At 36.1% G+C, this 20,481-nt stretch overlaps 1 protein-coding gene and 6 non-coding genes across 7 annotated transcripts; 4 read left to right on the forward strand and 3 right to left on the reverse strand.

The window, feature by feature from the left end:
• Positions 1-310: 310 nt before the first annotated feature.
• On the forward strand, positions 311-4,195 carry LOC136975343 (uncharacterized). Its single transcript, XM_067270398.1, has 4 exons — positions 311-684; positions 871-940; positions 2,275-2,328; positions 3,367-4,195. Exons 1-4 carry the CDS (start codon positions 337-339, stop codon positions 4,131-4,133), a joined length of 1,239 nt encoding a protein of 412 aa, XP_067126499.1. The 5' UTR covers positions 311-336; the 3' UTR covers positions 4,134-4,195.
• A 2,732-nt stretch (positions 4,196-6,927) lies between these two features.
• TRNAV-CAC (transfer RNA valine (anticodon CAC)) lies at positions 6,928-7,000 on the reverse strand. Its single transcript has one exon. It is a non-coding gene; the product is annotated as a tRNA-Val (tRNA).
• Positions 7,001-7,443: 443 nt separating this feature from the next.
• Positions 7,444-7,516, forward strand: TRNAV-UAC (transfer RNA valine (anticodon UAC)). Its single transcript has one exon. It is a non-coding gene; the product is annotated as a tRNA-Val (tRNA).
• Positions 7,517-11,374: 3,858 nt separating this feature from the next.
• TRNAV-CAC (transfer RNA valine (anticodon CAC)) lies at positions 11,375-11,447 on the reverse strand. Its single transcript has one exon. It is a non-coding gene; the product is annotated as a tRNA-Val (tRNA).
• Positions 11,448-11,933: 486 nt separating this feature from the next.
• Positions 11,934-12,006, forward strand: TRNAV-UAC (transfer RNA valine (anticodon UAC)). The gene has a single exon. It is a non-coding gene; the product is annotated as a tRNA-Val (tRNA).
• Positions 12,007-13,446: 1,440 nt separating this feature from the next.
• On the reverse strand, positions 13,447-13,519 carry TRNAV-UAC (transfer RNA valine (anticodon UAC)). Its single transcript has one exon. It is a non-coding gene; the product is annotated as a tRNA-Val (tRNA).
• Positions 13,520-14,010: 491 nt separating this feature from the next.
• On the forward strand, positions 14,011-14,083 carry TRNAV-CAC (transfer RNA valine (anticodon CAC)). Its single transcript has one exon. It is a non-coding gene; the product is annotated as a tRNA-Val (tRNA).
• The last annotated feature ends 6,398 nt before the right edge of the window (positions 14,084-20,481 follow it).

Raw genomic sequence — 20,481 nt, forward strand, 5'->3', positions numbered from 1 at the left:
ATGTAAAAGTCAGGCTCTACAAAGCATATAATGCATTATCATTAGTATAACTATATTCTTCAGTTTATTTTCTACCTGTATACAAACAATTTCGGTGTTGTTTATGCACGAAAATATTTGTCATATTACTAAAAATTAAGCATTATACTATTTAGAAATTAAAAGCGCATCGATTCTTCTCTCTGCTATTTTACATATATTTAAGAATATATAAACTTATCGTTACACTTTCATCATTCATAGAATTATTATATTTTATATTCTGCGGAATTTTGTTTTATGATGAAATATTGATATGCAATAATTACACTTGTTTCTTATTGTGACAATAGCGCTATGAAGAACAGTAAAGAAAACGACTATCAACTTCAAATAAGAGTACTGTCTTTTTTGATAGTGCTGCTATATTTGATTGTTCTCGCTCAACCTTTTATCTTCATCTATTTACTTCAATATTCCAACATTCGAATGGTTTCACCCGATATAGAAAAGCAATTTATCAAGTCTGAGAAAACTAACGATAAGAATGCCAACGTCAATTATAACACTGCACCTCACCAAGTCGAAAAAAGGGAAATTTTGTCTGTAGTTGAAAAAGAATGCGGAAATAATTGTCTCCTGGAATCTAAAACATGCAAAAAAGACGACGATTCAGTTACGCTAAACGGAAAGTGCAATATAAAAGTAGGTCTATAGTTAAGTGTATATCAAATCAATTCAATTTACTGTAATTATAGTTCTAGATACCAATACTAAGTACTGTTTATATCACTTTAAAGAAAGTAAAAAGATGGCAATATCAGTTACTAAATCAAAAAACTTTTTATATATCTTTATTTATTTATATTTCCTCCAATTTCATGGATGCAGAAATCTGATCTCTGCCAGTACTGTTTTACCGCTGAAGATTTTTGTAAAAGAAATATGACAGAATTAAAAGGTATAGTAATTAAAGGTATATATTATCATAGATTAGCTATACAATTAAATTAATCACAAAAGAATTATAAATAGAATAATAATTTACGAAATTTATAGAACATCTTGTCTTCTTTTAATTTATTATATTTTAAAAAGTTCAATAAGCAATAAAAGATTCACTTCGTAGAGTAACTTTTCGAAACAGATTTTTTGGGGGACTACCAATGGAGCCAGAGTTTTATCTTCTCTCCGTACCAGTGTTGTCTGGTTGAGGGATTAATTCTTCGGGGTTTTCACATGGAGAGATTTCAGGATTTTCTTAGAAAAAACCGAATGTTGAAGAGCAGTTTGTTAAATCACGTTTAACATACGTGATAATAAACTGTAGTCTTCACAAACTGAACGTTTGGTAGTTCTTATTTTATAGAAATTTTCAAATGTAACATTAATTATACTCTGCGTAGAAGACGTATAATGTCTTCCTATTTAGAGAATAGGAAGACATTATACGAAATTATAAGAAATTAAACGAAATTTTCGTACAGTTCTTTTTTAAATTAAGAATTTTTATTTATTCCTATTGTCTGTGTGAATAAGTATCCCGAAGGAATTCTTATTTACATGGATTCATTTTCAGTTATTAACTATTTAACATGTTTTTGACGAGACTATGTCACGTCTATAAAATCGCGCTGCTATCAACGGCTGCACACCTTAGAGGTATGAAGGAGTACATGTCAGGAGTTGCAATTTAGCATAGACTATTTAGTGCCCAAATCATGCGCACATAGAAAAAAAACAGACTTGCAGGTAGTCGGGGGACCGAGTCAAAATATAATACAAAATGGCGAGACTGTTTCTACAAACAGGCGCGAGTGCGAAATTTGCGAAATGTCGCTCGCGAACTGAAGCAATAGCGAGGTTGAGGCCGAAGTTTTCAACGCGAAAACGTATACTTCAGACGTTCAGCGCCGTCTTCCTGTAAGCCTAGAAGTTTGACAATGGCGTTTGGAACGTCAGTAGAATCATGCCCGACGTTCCAAACACCATTGTCAAACTTCTAGGTTTACAGGAAGACGGCGCTGAACGTCTGAAGTACACGTTTCGCGTTGAAAACTTCGGCCTCAACCTCGCTAATAAACGAACGCAAATGCAATGTAGAATTAGTAGCTCCATCTGTCGCCCTCAGATGGAACTTACAAACGTGCGCTCTCCGAGGCATAGTCTCGTCCCAAAAATGGCTTCGCCGTTTTACTTGTCATATTTTAAAATTCTTTCGATTAATGTCATTAAAGTTTACATTTTGAAGGAATAACAAATTTGTGACAGATTATGGAAATATTTTATTGACAGGGGAAAAGGAGAAAGGAAACGATGATTCAAAAGAAAAGAATGGACAAACCAAACGTAAGAAAATTTACTAATTTTATGACACTTTTATATTCTCGGTTGTTTATTTAAGAAAATGTTAATTTTATGTGCATTTAAGAGATGGCAGAATACAGTAGACAGGTTGGAAATTAATTAAATATAGTATAAGGATAGTGGTTGTCATAGACTATTGATTTAACAATAACAGTGTAAAAGGAGTAATGAAATACTGAATTGAAAAAGGTAATTATTATAATTTCTAAACTCCTAATTAAAAAATAACGTGATTTCTGTTAAACTTTGCTGCAGAAATGATGAGAACTGCGACTTTTCCCTGCTAATGCTTTTTTTCATTACTTGTAGTGTGTACTTCGTTTGATTGTTTGTTCTTTTATACGGCATCTCGACAAACGAGAGTCTGCCTATGGAGGTTGCACTCTAGAGGACTTACTATGGGAGTTTTACCTTTATTTAGATGTTGCAAATGTGAAGAAACCGGAAAACGTCCAGTACACTACCGACATAACAACCCACGACCACTTACCAGTGTTCAGTGATGTTATCTACCCGGCCACTGGTGGGCAAAGCTCTTTCCAACTGCAGAAACATATTTAATTTGTATCATCGTTACAAAAAGTCTGTTGTTCTGTACTCTGTGTATTACTTTTTAATAATTTTTAAATACTATATTTCCGCTGTTACAAAATATAACATAAAAAGTATGGTGATCTGTCATGGATGCTATTAAATGCATTAGAAATGAAAGAATGCGTAGTACAAGGAAATAACAATAGAATAAATAAATATTATTTGAGTAGCGAATTAAAACACAGTCTAAATTTGTCACGAAACTCGATTCTAATTCAACAATTAGTTAGGACATGATGAGGAGATAAGCGATTTATAATTTTGCCTACGAAACAGAATGAACTGTAGGCCTATATACTTTATGTTTGTTAATTGATTTTATCTTCATTCAGATGGCGTTATGTCATATTAAATGTTAATTGCAGGATTTCAAACCTGAATTTTATACATAAATGCAAATATTAATTTGATATTTCTTTTCTTTAGATTGCACTCTCGACAATATTACATATCATGGAACTTTTCCATTTACAACATTTTATAAAGACATTATATTTTCTTCGATACAATTTGAAGAGAATTCCGAAGGAAGTTTGAAAATTTTTCTGAAGGAAGAAGACAGGCCCATTATAAAAGAATATAAATTAAACAAAGACGGAAATTATACATTACTCAAGACAATTGATTTACCTAAAGGAATGAAAGATTTTGGATGTATATACAATGGAAGTTATTACAGTCGACATCGTTACCAACACAAAGTCGTCAAATACAATTTTGAGACTGGGGAATCGACAACGGGAGAGAAACTCCGTCATATTCCTGCTTATGATGCCTTAGTATTCCTTTTAGACCAGAATTATATCTGGGTATTTAACTTAATAAATCTTACCTTAGATACTTATGAGGCGGTTCAAACCAATTCGGAGGATTTACGGGTTTTGTCAAAGCAAAATATCAAACAAAATTATTGTTTCATCAGATATCAATTCGTTGCTTTTGGCAAGCTTTATTGCCTTTCTGATGGCGAGAAGTTGAAAGTTTATCTTTTGTCGGATTTAACCGAAAAGAAAAATTCACATATTACCGATAGAGAAGAAGTGTATACGGACAGAGAAGAAGAATTTCATATTCTAGATCTGTTCTATAATTTTAAAGAAAGACAACTTTATCTAACTGATCGATCATATGTAACTAATAACTATACCATTCATAGTTACAAATTACACTTCAATTGTTCATATGAAGAGTAAAAAGTTACATCGCGACATTTGTTGTAATGATTCATTTCTTTATTTACCCCCTTCGAATTGTTTGAAGTACCGAACAGTTCTTATTTTAAAGTTTTCATTTTTTAATAAAGTTTTGTATGACATTTCAATAAATATTTTATCTTTTCTCGTTTGTCTGAATTACAAAGCACCGAATGAAGCTGCTAAATACGTTAAGGGGCATCAGACATGTCGGACATTCGCGATAATTGTTGATCATTCTGAAAGTTTAACACTAGCGGACGAGCTTGGCGTTGCTCGGGCAAAAGATAACAGTGGAGATTAAGAATATTAGATTATTACGTATGTGAGAATCGTAGGCGCGATTTTTCGCGAATTTAAGAAAATTACTAAGCCTATTTTTTCGGGCGATCGTTAAGAAAACATCGCACAGAAAAAGGGTTGAATGACAATCTTTTCTATCAGCAACTGGGAGAAATGTATAACATCCGGGTGGTAAATTAAACATCCTGTTGTGAAAGGAGAAGAAAGTCGACGGTCGAACCAGTAAGTAGAAGGGAATCGAACCAAATATGGTCATGATAGTTTCATTTGGACATCATAACGTCATCGCCAGAGACTTCTAACCTCACACCTGCAGATTCGTCACCAAACAGTTGATCACCCGATCATTTTCCCAGGCAAAATCGAATGTAAGGACAGAGCACCCGCACTTCGAGACGTTCGTTACTGGAAATCGACCACACCGGATCCAGAAGCAACCAGAAGCTCTCCTCGCCATAGTCGGCGGACATCGGTGGACTTCCCCCACGACTATACCTGTGGACTTCATCTGACGCCATATCCAGGCGAACATTATCCGACTGCATGGACGCTATACACGGGCCATACATCTGCAGTCACCCTATTCTAGCGGACATCTTCCGAGCACCATCGCCAGTTCGACATATCCCAAAACGCCATACGGAACAGAAGCCACCCAAGATCCTAACTTAGAAGCGGCCAATACAATGCTCCACGACCCGATACTCCCGGAGATCATCAAATCGGTTATTCACCAGAGGTAAATGCTTAGCTCATATTTAAACTCTCTCTCTCTCTCTATCGGTGTATATAGAAATGTAAGAACGGGATCTTTGACCCGGGAAACACTGGGTCCTTTAATATCCATTTAGTCGTATAGCTTTAATAGTGTAGACGGTAGTGTAGTGTAACCTTAGCTTTTAGTCTATATTAAACTTATATTATGTTCATAAACCTGCCTGTCATTTCTCGGACCTATCGACTTATCCACTGCGCCTACCCACTCGAAAGACAAATCAATCAGCCCTCCTTTAATTTTTAAACTCGATGAACCGAGTATATCGGACCACTCGCGAGTTAGGACGCTAGAGTTGACTATGCTGAACTATCCTAACTGGTGTCAGCAACCTGACGTTTGCCGGATCTTACAATCCCGCCGACAATTGATCAAAGAACCATACAGTGACCCCGTGAGCGGGTTTAACCAACTTCTTGCTGATTAAGATATCATAAAGGGAACCCCTTTTGGCCCCGAAGCCTCACACGTACTTTTAACTTTTCTATTATATTATAATATAGAATTTGATTTATATTTACGTAATCATACGTAATCCCTTACGTAATCCCTTACGTAAGGGATTATCACGCCGAGTGACCAATCCAATAATACATTTAAAAATTTTTTACATTGTGTACAATAAAAAACTAAAGAATTTTTCTTCTACTGACAAAAGATTTGACTGAATCAATCGAAATTTTATTCATTCAGTAAACATCTCTCTAGTTATAGTTTAATGACATATTCTCCGAAATCACCTTTCTTGCACCTTTCTTAAATCTCTCTTCAATTGCATCATCTACAGAGTATGAGCCTTACTTTATTATTTGAACGTTGCTTTAAATTTCAGCAGTTCACTGAAACTAAGTGTTACAATCTCAAACCATTTTTAAATTAACACGTAGATACTACATTACTAATAACGTTTAGGGTGCGTTAAAAATTTCCGGTGTTTCACTGTAGTATTTCCACGAATAAACTCGGTGACGTTTATTTTAACGGAGAAACCGAAAGTTCATTAAGAAACTTATTATATACAAATTCATTTTACTGACTGTATGTCAATAAATTACTTCTTTATATTTGAGAAAAACTATGCGTTTAAAGACGCATTTCGTGGAATTTTTCGTTATATTCAGTTAATCGATTTGCCAACTTCTATGTATATTCGTTAATCTTTGGAGGGTGAATATCAACTGGCCGAGTACGTTTCCCTTTATTTTTATGAACAAATAAATAAACAAGCGGCTAAAATGTAAATGTTGCATCGAATTAGAAGTTGATAGACCTAAATATATTTGATAACCTATGGCATCTCACGGTTCCTGAAATTCATGACACTGGCAAGGACACTTGCTCGACATTCTTGGCACTCAAACAGGATCATAAAATGACTGTTACTAAGTCTAATAATTTTCAATACTAGCTTACATTAATAACAAAACCTTTAAACTTTAAATTTATCCAATTACGATAAAAGTCAGCATTTAAAAAAATATTTAAATTTGAAAAACACTATGGCATTAATTCAAATTTAAAAAATTATGTGTGGATCTATCTATACGAACAAATTACTAAAAAATAATCTATATTTTATTAATACTTTATTTTCCCATTGGAAAAAATTCCTTCTTTGTTCTACTCGAAACACGTGATCTGCGATGCACAGAAACGTGACTAAAAAGCACAGTTGCATTATGCGGTGCGCATTTTGATTGACAAAAAACTCAAAGCTGTGCTTACCAGGTTTCGAACCTGGGACCTTCCGCGTGTGAAGCGGACGTGATAACCACTACACCACAAGCACTCGTCAGTCTTGACCACAGAACTTTTCTAAGAGCACATAAATCGATGTGATAACTTTAAGTGCTGCAGTGAATGCGGAACTTTTCTTACAAAATGCTGATTTCTATGACAAAGGACACTCGTTAACCGCCGAGCACGAGTAGACACGTCCGATTCATTTGTTTTCTTTTCGGCAATGGCGATTCCTCGCACATCGAAATCGCAAAGTCGTTTGCTCGTCTTATCCTTCAGTTACGTGTTTTTCAAACACCAAACTGCTGCGCCGTTTTTACAGAAAAACAACCGACGGTTCTTTCCGGATGGCTGTAAACTCCATCGGATAGCCCCAGCCGAAGTTTCGTTCGGCTGAAACTATCCTATCACGTCTGTAAATCTGAACGAAAACAAATTACTTTTGTATAAGATCTCAAAAACAAGAAACGCCGTTCCGGTGTACCGTAGCAGGTGTCTGTGGTTTAGCGGTTATCACGTCCGCTTTACACGCGGAAGGTCCCAGGTTCGATCCCTAGCAGACACACGAGCAGTTTTTATTTCTCCCCTACAACAATCGTGTTTTTATTTTGTTTCTTTCGTTGCTTGTCATTGCTTTTTAACACGTTCGTTTTCCTCATTCGTAAGTAATCTTTTGTCCTCGTTCTTTTCACATGGTTTTGCCTACGCCTAAAAACGACACGAAAATCCACAAAAAATTCGTGCATACTACGAAAACATACAGTACAGAATGGTATATAAGTATAATCGTCAAATATTTAATAAAATGATAAAAATCCTTCTGGAAATAATTTTTATATATTTTCATATAAAAAATACAAGGAAACTAATTTTGTTGATGTAAACCTTCTGTAGATAGATCTTGAGGATGGAAACACAATTACTGTATATGAAATGTTAAATACACTAATTAATTAATCTAAATTTAACGAACAAAAACGTAAAACCAGAAATTGACAAATATAAATATTGAGTGTCAGGTTACAGCGAAAACAGGAAAGATTGTTATTATTATTGCGCTAAGAGTCGTCGTTAGTACTAATTAAATATGTACGATCATTATTTATAAAAAAATAATTTCACAAATAACTTGCAACAGGCCAGTTGAGCATTAGCACAGCAATGTGTCATTACACATAATAATGAATTATATTGTACAAAGCATTCTTCGAATATTACCGAAAAATTCCCTACGCTTTATCACTGCGCGTTTGAAACGATCAAAACATAATCTTTAATCTTACAATTGACAGTGAAATTTACAAATTTACTCAAAATACTGTACGACCCGCTTAACGCTGCCTCGACTAACGCTGATTCGATATAACGCAGCATTTCGTTGATTCTTCTATAATACGATTATTGACGTACACGAACCAATCAGCAAAAGGTGGACAATTTGTCGTAGCGCTGTACTTCCCCTAAATTGATGTTTGTTCGGTGTAATTTTAGAAAAAATTTAACATCGTGTATGCTATAGGAAAAATCAACGTGGATTGGCAAGAATTAACTAATAAATACATGAATGGACTGCGGAAGAAGTTATGGATGAAGGTATCGAAGAACACTCAACGAAAAGAGCCTATCGCTGTATCGATAGATTAACCAAATTGTCAACCTAATCGATGCAGCAGGAATAGACGTAAAAATGCAAAATATTGAGTTACTTCAGGTTTCTGGTGAGAGCCTTACCAATGACGATCTTCAAGAACTGGTAGAAACGTGTCCGTGTTTCCATCGTCCGTTACACAACCTCTGGGTATCGCGCTCCAGATAATGGACGAGAGACGAGGCGATATCGTCCGGAGTTACGACGATCACCCGTTTGACGTCGAGTGTATGCGACTTCTTCTTGGTATCTTTCGGGAGCACCCGTATTACACGAGGCCAAGACGAGGCGCCATCCTCGGGCTCAGCATGGGCCGAGGTGTGCCACTTCTTCGATATTTTGAGATTATCCATTTTGCAAGAAAATTGAGCGACTGTTGTGAAAACAGAACTTGTGTTAATTAAGAAATATTCCTATTGTAATGTGAGTTGTAAATTTCGAATGCATAAATGATTGTTTAATTCTTTCAAAGTCAGAAATAAATGTTATAATAAACTCTCTATTTATTATATACAATTATTGTAATCCTTTACGTGATTTTTAAATGTTCGATAGAAAAACTAGTTTATAAAAAAATTGTACTATTCTGTTGACTTTTGCATCACAAAACATCTGTGAGAAAAGAGAAAACGAGACGACAAATGAAATCGAATTATTCTTATTAATTAAGATTCACACGAAATATTGATGTACATACGCATGTAACGTATAAAGTATAAAGGGAAATATTTATAGTAGAGAAATCACGCCCCTTATGACAAAAGATCAACAGAGTTTACTTAGAACACAAAACACTTTAAATTGATAACGTGGCTCCTATAAAGTTTTAAGAAATAAAGACCTGGTAAGAACTTCATCACGTAACACTTTAAGACGCCCACATTTAGCCAAAATATGTCAGGCATCCACACTTTCGTTCTCAACACAAAAGTTACACAATTTTCTCGTATAATTTTTTAAAAAGTTCAGTGAATTACACTTAGCCTGTTTAAATAAAGGCAAAATATTAAGGGAAACATCTTCATTATATAAAGAATTGTCAAAAAAGTGACATTTAAATCCTTATACCAACAATTACATACGCTATTATTTATTTTTTCATTTATATTGTATATAAAATTATGAAAAATGTTAACGAGGAGAAGAGACCAGTCCACTAAATCCAAATCATTATTAATAAGATTAATACCATCTTTATTACATGTATCAATAAAATAACGTGTCCAATCTATTCGTTTGTGCCAACGATAGATCTGACACCTAGCGGTATTAGCGCGAACTACATAATGGCGGCTGCTATGGGTATAAAGTAGTTTGTTCGAATAGAAAGTGTTCACCCTATCTAATATAAGCCATCGTCAGGTTTAATATTATAAATATTCCAAAATGGAACGTACCGTTTTCGAATATTTTACATATTTAAAATTCAAAAAAGTAATTTAACTTTAAAATAAATTGAAAGAAGTGTGTATATTAAATAAATAAATAAACAAATAAAACATAGAAAACAAAGCTAAGTAGAAAGAAATGATTTAAGGGTTTTTAAATGCCTTTTTTTTCTATTATATATTTCCACGCTGTTAGAAGCGCATTAGCATCCATAGCATTCAGGCAACGGTTTTTCATTTTACTTCTATAAATTTCCACCTTTTCCATCTCCAACGCAATGGATGGAGAGTGCACCGTTTAAATGACTTTAGCCTCTTTTCATTTTACAATCGCTCCTTCAGTCTGTGCTATAATTGATAATATTTTGTTGTGACGTTTGTCAACATTGTATCAAATGCTCTTTTTCTTTTATAAAAATCGAGAATGATCTATGAAAGAGCACCTAATATCTGTAGCTTGCTACGGAACGATAAAGACAGCATAAAAAAGGAAGGTAAAGCTGGGGTATATAAAATTCCATTTGAAAATCAACAGTTAGGAATCGAAAAAGATTATGTGGATGTGACTAGAAGAAACCTGGCGGTACGACTGCGAGAACATACATACAATTTTGACAAAGGACCATCTTTCCCGGCATCGAGGATTTTATCCCGTATGCGTAATAAATAAAAATGAAATAAATAAATACAGCGAGAAATGAAAGATTTAAAGTAGGCTATTTGTTAATTTTCATTTTGTTTTATCAATACCATTAAAAAATTAATAATGAAAATTTCCGTTTCCTCTGAAGGAACCGATTAATTCTTACTTAAAACCACTGTCACCAATTGTGGTATTTTCTTATCACAAAGTTAAAAAGTACTTAAATCTACAAAAAGCGTAGTCTAAACTTACTTAAATAATCGCTGCAAACGAAGCAAAACTCGAGAAAACACTCGCAATAAATAATCGCACGAGTCAACAATAGATCCTCTCAACAATGAGAAAATTTTATTGTTGCGTAGCGACTAAATTTGATGACAAAAATTTTGGATTTTGCCGTGAATTTCGTGATTTCCGTGCCTCTATCTTGTAAAGACAGCGATCTTGAAGGGTCATTGCACGAGTTTGTATCGAGCCTTTTACTTGTCCTCATACACACGAGCCATTATCAATTTACATGAAAAACTATGACAATAATTCAAATTTAAAATATTATGTATGGTTCCATCTATATGAACAAATTACTAAAACATGATCTATATTTTATTAATACTTTATTTTCCCATTGGAAACAATTTCTTCTTTGTTCTACTCGAAACACGTGATCTGCGATGCACAGAAACGTGACTAAAAAGCACAGTTGCATTATGCAGTGCGCATTTCGATTGACAAAAAATTCAAAGCTGTGCTTGCCAGGTATCGAACCTGGGACCTTCCGCGTGTGAAGCGGACGTGATAACCACTACACCACAAGCACTCGTCTGTCTCGACCACGGAACTTTTCTAAGAGCACTTAAATTGTTGCGCTAACTTCAGGTGCCGCAGTGAATCCGGAACTTTTCTTATGAAATCCTCATTCCTGTCACGATGGAAACTGGTTAACCTCACCACAACCAGTCGATATGTCAGACGCATTTTCTCTTCCGCAATGGCGATTTCTCTCAAATTTAACTCGCAAAGTCGTTCTCTCATCTTATCTTTCGGTTACGTGTGTTTCAATTATCAAATTGCTTCGTCGTTTTCACAGAAAAACAACTCGCATTCGTTTTCTGGCGTGCGAAGATTGAGAACATCTTTTCCGCTCTCTCCGCCTGCTTCAATGTTTATAAAATTCTTTCGACGTTTCCCTCGACTGAAGATATCCGATAACGTCGGTAGATCTGAACGTGTAAAATCGATTAGTTTTGAATATGATCCAGGATCAGTTCAAGGAAGAAATGCCATTCCGCCCGTCCTTCGGTAGGTGTCTGTGGTGTAGCGGTTATCACGTCCGCTTTACACGCGGAAGGTCCCAGGTTCGATCCCTGGCAGACACAATATTTTACGACAGCTTCAGTTTTTTGTTGGACGCAGGCCGTGATAGCAGTTCGGTCTTTGTTTGACTGAACTTTTCTTTTATCAGTTTGTTTAACAGGTAATTATTGACTCGATTTGAAGCCGTTGCTGCTGCGGTATCGAACGAAAGCGATGTTTGCCAAATCTAAACGAGTGGTGCATTTCGACCGGGCATCTCACGTTAGACCGTAACTGTCAACAGCAGTGCCGCTAGCTGTTTCACCGCCCGTGTGCAATACCGATAATGCCGCCCCCGTTTAACTACGGTATTATCGGTATTGCGCTGAGCTTGCCAGCAATATCAATTTGCCGTCCCTTGGACGTACAGCTCGCGTGGGGTGCACGCCCTGCACGCCCGCTTACGGCGGGCCTGACTGTCAAATCCCGGTCGCACTGTTCACGAACGCACAACTTCATCGTCTCCACCTCGAAATGCGAAAACTTCCACGGAGCTAGAACTCTGACGATCCTTTCTCCGAGGTGAAGTTTATCGATTTATTTCAACACGTTTACAGATATTTTGGTGAAACGATGTTTATCATTCTGATAAATGCAAACTACCACGCGTGACACGCGATCTTTTTTTGTTACAAATTACGTTGCAGCTTTTCCCCTTAAAGTATAAATAGACAGTAGTTACCGACAATGTTCCGATTCTATTTCGTGAAATTCGTCCGAAAAAGACTTTCCTTCGATTTTTATTTTTTTGACAATAGGGAATATTCGTCTCCAGGGAATATTCCCTAGGGAATATTTTCGACATCAAGGATTACCGATATTTTCGGAAATCTATGATGAATGCAAACGATTTACTAAAGATTAACTAAGTTTCTTAAAGATTATTCATTTTCCAAGACCCATTATCTTTCGAAAATGGAGTCTGCGGAAGTCTTGCCTCGAGATATACGCGTACTAATGATGAAAAACACCTTGCTTAATTCTTGCAGAATGCATTACTGACAGATAGTATAAGCTACACTACAGACACCAGGCGAAATGGATCAATAAATTGTTCCAGTCTTCGTTCGTCGATAACGTGTATTATGCAGAGTAAGCTTAGTCTTGCAGGAGAGGTTTCCCATGACCCGATAGGTTTAAAAAGTCTCATACAGACTGCAATACAACTGTTCTGCACAAAGAATAAGTGCATTCGCTTTCTGATATCCTGTCACATTTTCGTCGTATCTCTGAAGCGCGACATTCGCTGATTCGTGCGAGTGATACGTGTTGTGAGATCCTGTTTTTGGGGTATGGCTCTTTTTCGTATTATGTTTAGGCGTGAGCGAAAACCACACGGAGAGAAAAGCACAAGATAACTTTCTAATGAGAAAACGAACACATTGAAAAGCAATAGAAAGCGACGAAGGAAACAAAAAATAATCAAAGAAGGTTTGTCGTAGGGAACAAACAAAAATCGCGCGGGTGTCTGCCAGGAATCGAACCTGGAACCTTCCGCGTGTAAAGCGGACGTGATAACCGCTACACCACAGACACCTGCCAAAGAACAGCGGAACGGCATTTCTTCTTCTTGAACTGATCCTGGATCGTATTCAAAACTGATCGATTTTACACGTTCAGATCTACCGACGTTATCGGATAACGTCAGTCGAGGGAAACGTCGAAAGAATTTTATAAACATTGAAGCAGGCGGAGAGAGCGGAAAAGATGTTCTCAATCTTCGCACGCCAGAAAACGAATGCGAGTTGTTTTTCTGTGAAAACGACGAAGCAATTTGATAATTGAAAAACACGTAACCGAAGGACAAGACGAGCGAACGACTTTGCGAGTTGAATCTACCAGAATTTGCTACTCCCAAAGAGAAAACAAATGTGCTGGAAGTGTCGACCTGTGGTCGTGAAGGTAACGAGCTTCCATCACAACGGAAATGAGGGTTTTGTAAGAAAAGTGTCAGATTCACTGCTGCACTTGAAGTTAGAGCAACAATTTAAGCGCTCTTAGAAAAGATCCGTGGTCGAGACGGACGAGTGCTTGTGGTGTAGTGGTTATCACGTCCGCTTCACACGCGGAAGGTCCCAGGTTCGAAACCTGGCAAGCACAGCTTTGATATTTTTGTCGCTGTGCTTGATCGAAATTCCGCACCGCGTTATGCTACTGTGCTTTCGAGTCACGTTTCTATCTATCGCAGATCACGTGTTTTTTCGATTAGAATAGAGAAGAAATTGTTTTCAATGCGGAAGTGAAGTATTAAAAAGTTAATGATAAGATTAGGCAGCGAGAATCAGATTAGAGAAGGAACGTAACCGCCTTCCGTGACTGTATTTAACAATTACTCCTCAAATTACTTCAACCTCTTTCCGCAACGATCCCAAAAATCTATCGGACCAGCGATTTGGTGGCATTGAAATTGGAAAATCTAAAATACGAAGTTACCAGCCTGCACAAAATATGTTTTAAGTGGTTTTCGAGTGTGCCAAGTTTAAATATTTAAATGCTTCCTCGGGTAAAACTGAAATCTTCAATGGAATGAAATTCGAAATGAGATTTTTAAGTTTAGATATTCTTTCATAGTTTATGTACACTAAAGAACTAACATACATAAATTCAACTGTCCTGCATTTAATAATTATATGGAAATGTAAACGTCAATCTTTAGTCGACGAATGTGTTTATGTTTAAGCTTATTATATTTCTTTTTTTCAAAAACGGACAAAATAACTAGGTAATTACTGGATTTATTAATTGGAATCATTACAAAGGATATAGAATAAATTGAAAAAAAAATTATTTACTGAGGTTTGAAACCAATCACAAACTAGAATCACTACCACTAGCATGAATTATTTTTTTCAAAAAATCCGAACAGCTCATTTCCATCTTCATTTTACGTATAATTAAACGTCAAACTGCAGATTCATTCATTCTACCTCTTTCCCGAGACCAAAGATTATTCATCGCCGAAAACACTCGTTTAACGGGAGCAGAAGTGTCAGGCTGTCACAAAACATATTCCATAATTCGGCTCAGATTTCCAACGAAATGTTTTTATCCTTGAAATATTTAAGATGGGGCGAATGAAAACTTCAGATTCCACGTGATCTTCATAACCTTACAGGCAAAAGCTTGTGATTTGGAATCTTTGTGTGTTGGTAAGCCAGAATGTTTCGGTTGCGTGCCAACTCGCTACTGGTTGGCTGAAAGACGTTTTGACCGTAAACGGATTCCCAGTACAGTTTTTCATTTTCCGGTCCTTTGCTTGTCCTAGGATTCCGGGAAAAAAAGTGAACTGTTTCCCGGTATACCGGGAAATCCCAGGATAGAATTAATTTTTAAGATATGCAAAATTTCTTGAAATCGAATGATATAATTATTTTTCATTTTTTAAAGTAATTTAATACGTTCTGTACCCTCCAAAATCATATTAATAATGCTGTGTAAGATATATATTAAAAATTACCTTTGAATTACGTAGAAATTTTCACAAATAGAAAAAATTTATTAAAGTTTGCTGGAAACTCCATACAACAACAAATGCTTTGAATTGAGTTGAAAATTAAAAAAAAATGAACTTAGATCAAACTTCTAACTTAAAAAGTAATTTTCTTGATTTAAATAAAACATAATAGAAAATATTATTGTAAATTTATATAATAAGATTTTAAAAAGCAAAGATGTTCAATACTTCCATCACTCAATCTGGTTCTTATTTTAGTAAAGTCCTGCTACCGAAAAACTTTTCTCCCACGTTAGCGTTAATCGAACAATTGACATCCCGGATCTCAAATCTAGTCTACACTAACTGAAGCGAATTCTTCAGACCGAAGTATTTTTTCATATTTACTTGATAAAGAAACAATTTATTGTTTAACACGTTGTCAAATGTTAGAAAAACTGTGCACGAAACAATGAATCCGAAAGAAATATTGTGCCTTTATAAATTACTGTATTTGTAAATGACATTTTTCTATCTCAAAAGTAATGATGAATATTATTTCATTTATATTTTAAAATGCGAAACTAATGTAAAAAATTTGTAAAATTTTATACGCATTAATTTGCATAATCCTCTTGTCTTGTCACTCTGTTCTTTATCTGTGAGTTTCGCTTTTGTCTGCATTGTCAAATTCCACTTTCCTATTACGAATTTGCACATTTAGTGTATTTTAATAATGTCGTATAAGATTGACTTTATCATTGTACTGTTAACTGTGTTGTGCGTTAACTTCTTTAATGGATGTTCTCTAAATGACAAAGTAAGTAGTCTGTTCTCACCATAAAATGAACGTTATGTAAATACAGCAACTTAAAAAATGAAAATATTAATAAGAATAAATATAGATAAAAGAATTGTAAGAAAATATTAACGGTTTCGAATTGTAAGAAAATATTAATGTTAGCCATTGCGGAATCCAATATTAATATTTGATACAATGTTTTTCGGAAACATTTACATGTGACAGGTGCTGACCAGCGTCCTAACTAGTCTTTTTTTTATGCGCCCGGTGCGATCTTCTGTAACTATGCCCCAAAACTATGATATAAAACTTGGTCCAGGTCTTTTCTACGCCCTCCAGGGCCTACGCCCTGTGCCTGTGCACCGATGGCACTGCCCTAGTTACGGCACTGGAGCCGACATAACCTTGTTTATCGTAAACTTCTCAGTTGAAAAAGATCATATGTCTAAACGCCGAGAGGGACCATTCAATGACGTTTTGTTTTACAAGAAATTGACAAAATATCCAGACATTCACGTTTCCATATATCTATTGTTAATTACCGTCATCATTTCTGTTCTGTTGAATAATGTTATTTTTTACTTTCCCTTGTATTACAATTAAGAGAGGTAAAGAATAGCAATCGGTCAAAAAAATGACCCACCCCTAAGAATTTTGGGGGATACTATAGATTACCACCTATGGAATTTCGGGTCTTTGGGTATATATCTGAACTCAGAAGACCAAGACGAGTTCAACGATACCTACTTTTGGACTGGGAACGAAAAATAAAAAAGTTATCATACTTTTTTTGGCGATCGCGCCATGATCGGGAGTCGCGTCGCTCTCTCCGCTAAGTCGGCCTCGCTATCGCGATCGGGAGTCGCGTCGCTTGCCGTTAAATGCATTTTATGCCATTATCTCCATTATCAACACTTCTAATTTTATCCACTCTCTGCATCTATTACACTTTTTTGCTTCACGAAGGAGACTTTGATCTTGTAACCACTCGATACATGTTTCCTTATCTTTGATTACTTCTAATGCTAGCTTGAGAAAGTTCATTTTCAAAATTGCTGCGTAGAAAAAAGAAAATTAAGCAGACGACACCGTAGTTGCTAGTACTGCCATCTTGCGGTGAAGTCTACAAACCATTAAAAAAGTTCCGTGAAAGGTAAGAAATTGCACGAACAGTCAAACGCTACCTCCTGTTTTTTCTTTTGTTCAAGAACTACCGTGAATCAATAACTAGTAACGTTTAGCACATGGCGGCCTGCCGGCGGCTCCCCTTCGAGAGGTCAGTCGAGAGCACGAACAGTCAGAATGGCCGCCATGTTCACTGCCATAATTAACATTAACCGAAATGGTAAATATGATAACTTTCTTATTTTTCGTCTCTGGTCCAAAAGTAGGGGGATCTGAACTGAGGGGACCGAGACGAGTTCAACAATACCCTACTTTGGACTGGAGACGAAAAATTAAAAAGTTATCATACTTTTTTCCGGCGATCGCGCGATGATCGGAAGTCGCGTCGCTCTCTCCGCTCTCGTATCGCGCGTGGCTGCGTTTCTTTATGCAGCGAGTGTAGCGAAATGACGTCACGAGCAGTGTTGGCTAATTAGAAACCAGTTCTAGTGTATTCGCTGTAAAGCGCTTCTCGAGTGCTGCATAAAGAAACGCGGCTGTTTAACCCTCCGGGAGATGACCGTAGTCCGAAGTCATGGTTTGCAGACTTTACCGCAAGATGGCAGTACTAGCAATTACGGTGCCGTCTGCATGAGAGCATTAAAAAAGTATGGTAACTTAAAAAGTGTGATAACTTTCTTATTTTTTGTCTCCGGTCCAAAAATAGGGTACCGTTGAACTCGTCTTGGTTCCCTGAGTTCAAATATATAATCAAAGTCCTGAAATTCCATAGGTGGTAATCTATAGTACACCCGAATTTTGCATTTCCAGATTCGCGGGGAACTTTTTTAAACGTCGAGAAATGAAAATGATTGGAAAGATTCCGGGCTGTCGTATAGATTACACCCTGTGGAATTTCGGGACTTTGAGCATATATATCTGAACTCGGGACTGAGACGAGTTCAACGATTTCCTACTTTTGGACCGGAGACAAAAAATAAAGTTATTATATTTACGATTTCTTGACTTTCGCAATGCATTCTACGCCATTTCAGCGTTTTCCACTAGGTGGCATTCGACTGTTTGTGTTCCCAACGGACTCCTCCCAGAGGGGAGCCGCCGGCAGGCCGCTCAGTGTTTAATGTCACTAGTTATTGATTCACGGTAGTTCTTGAACAAAAGAAAATACATTCTGAACTACAAATAGTGCCACCTAGTGGAAAACTCTAAAATGGCGTAGAATGCATTGTGAAAGGTAGCGAATCGTAAATATCATAAGTTTATTTTTTATCTCCGGTCCAAAAGTAGGGTAGCGTTAAACTCGTCTCGGTCCCGAGTTCGGATATATATACTCAGTCTCGAAATTTCATAGGGTGTAACCTATAAAACTTTTAGACTCTGTATGCCAGAATGTTAGTCAGTGGGAAGGCACTACTTTATTTATCCTCATAGAGGCTTAACTCCCATACCTATTGTCGAAAAATTTCTGAAATTTTGATGGAAGGTTTGCGCTATAGCGGATCGATTCTTTTAAATTTTGGTGGTTAAAGATCAAAGGGGTGGAGAGATAAACGAGAGATCGTACATCCTATTATATCGAGGATTTTTAATTTTTTCGGCCTGTAAAGTTACGCAACTCATTGCTGTATTTCTCCCCAGATAATATTCAGCATTTCGGTCAACTTGTTTGTCACTTCAACGATTGTAATAATAAAGGACGTTTATCCAGCATTCAATATACTCGAAACATTCAGATTTCTTCTGTTGATTACCTTAGCGACGACAACTTCGTGGATTTTGGAATTTATCAGATTGCTGACGTAAGAGTGTTTCATTTGTTAATTGGAAGTACTACTTTGTGTATTTTAATTAATTTTATAAAAAATTTATTTCGTATTTTAGAAGAAAGATATTCAACATGGAGCGATGGAATCGGAACAGACATTTTAACCCCTATTTGCTGTTCGTCGAAAGTGTTTTATTATCCTTTATCTTAAAGTTCGCAGATTTGTACGTGGTGAAATATGGGAAAGGAGGAGGTTACAAAATAGAATAGAGCGACTTATCTTTGTTACAATATCATGCACAAGATTCATTAATCGATGTTTTGTGGTATTCGGAAGATTAATTTGAAATGTTTTAATTTCCGTGTTTATACATCTTTTAATTGGGTAAAATGAAAAGTTTGATATCGATGAATCATATTATCGTACACACAATACATAAAATTCATTGATAAGTTTTTTACTCTCTGTAAATTTTGATTACAGACAAATTATATTTGTATATTTTCACGTTGCTATAATTTGTTTTATTCAATTTTGATGTCTAATTTTTACATTGAATTTTAAACGTTTTATAAGCATGAAATAAAGGAGAAATGTAAGGTTTGTTTCAATTCTTGTTTAACCAAACACATCAAGAATGAAGAAAATTAAAAAATTATCTATTGATTCATCGTCATAATACTGGAATGCAATTTTTAATCATAATTTTAATTATATGCTCTCCGCCTAAAATTAGTCGTGTGTTGCCTCTGTACATCGTGCTGTTTCTGACGACAACACAATCATCTAACTCCTCTCAGTTAACTATATAGGTGCCTCTTTCCATATCTGATTTGGACTTTCATCTATTTTACTCCGTTCTCGAGATTAAGATGGGGCAGCGAGGCAGTGGGAATTTATAGGTCTACAATCTATTTAAATTGCAGCCTAAATACTGAAAACATACTAGTGTAACGCCAAAGATGACTTGGACACACAACAAATTGAGTTTCGAAGAGACTACTTTTTCACGAATTTTTTTCCAAAGCGAATTGTTCGAATACGGCTAAATGTTCTGTATTGTATTGTATTGTATTTCAACTAGGCCTAAGTTTTATTCACAAAGCCCAAGATCAGGTTGATTGGCAGGACTCAGGTGACCAAAAACTCATCATTAAACCTACGCTCGGCCGATAAAAGTCGTTAGGTCTTAAAAACTTTACTTTGTCAGTGTGGGACCCGGATGAAAAAGGGAAAGAAGCCACCGAGAGCAAAATTTAAAAGGGGGAGGGGAAGGGAGAGGGACGAGCGATAAAAGAATGCAACGTTCTACATTAGAGGCCGTCCATAAATTACGTAAGGGCGATTTCGGCCCATTCTCTAGACCCCACCT

This window comes from Centruroides vittatus, unplaced genomic scaffold (genome assembly GCF_030686945.1).
Source record: "Centruroides vittatus isolate TY-2023 unplaced genomic scaffold, ASM3068694v2 contig_370, whole genome shotgun sequence".
In the NCBI taxonomy this organism is placed as follows: Eukaryota; Metazoa; Arthropoda; class Arachnida; order Scorpiones; family Buthidae; genus Centruroides; species Centruroides vittatus.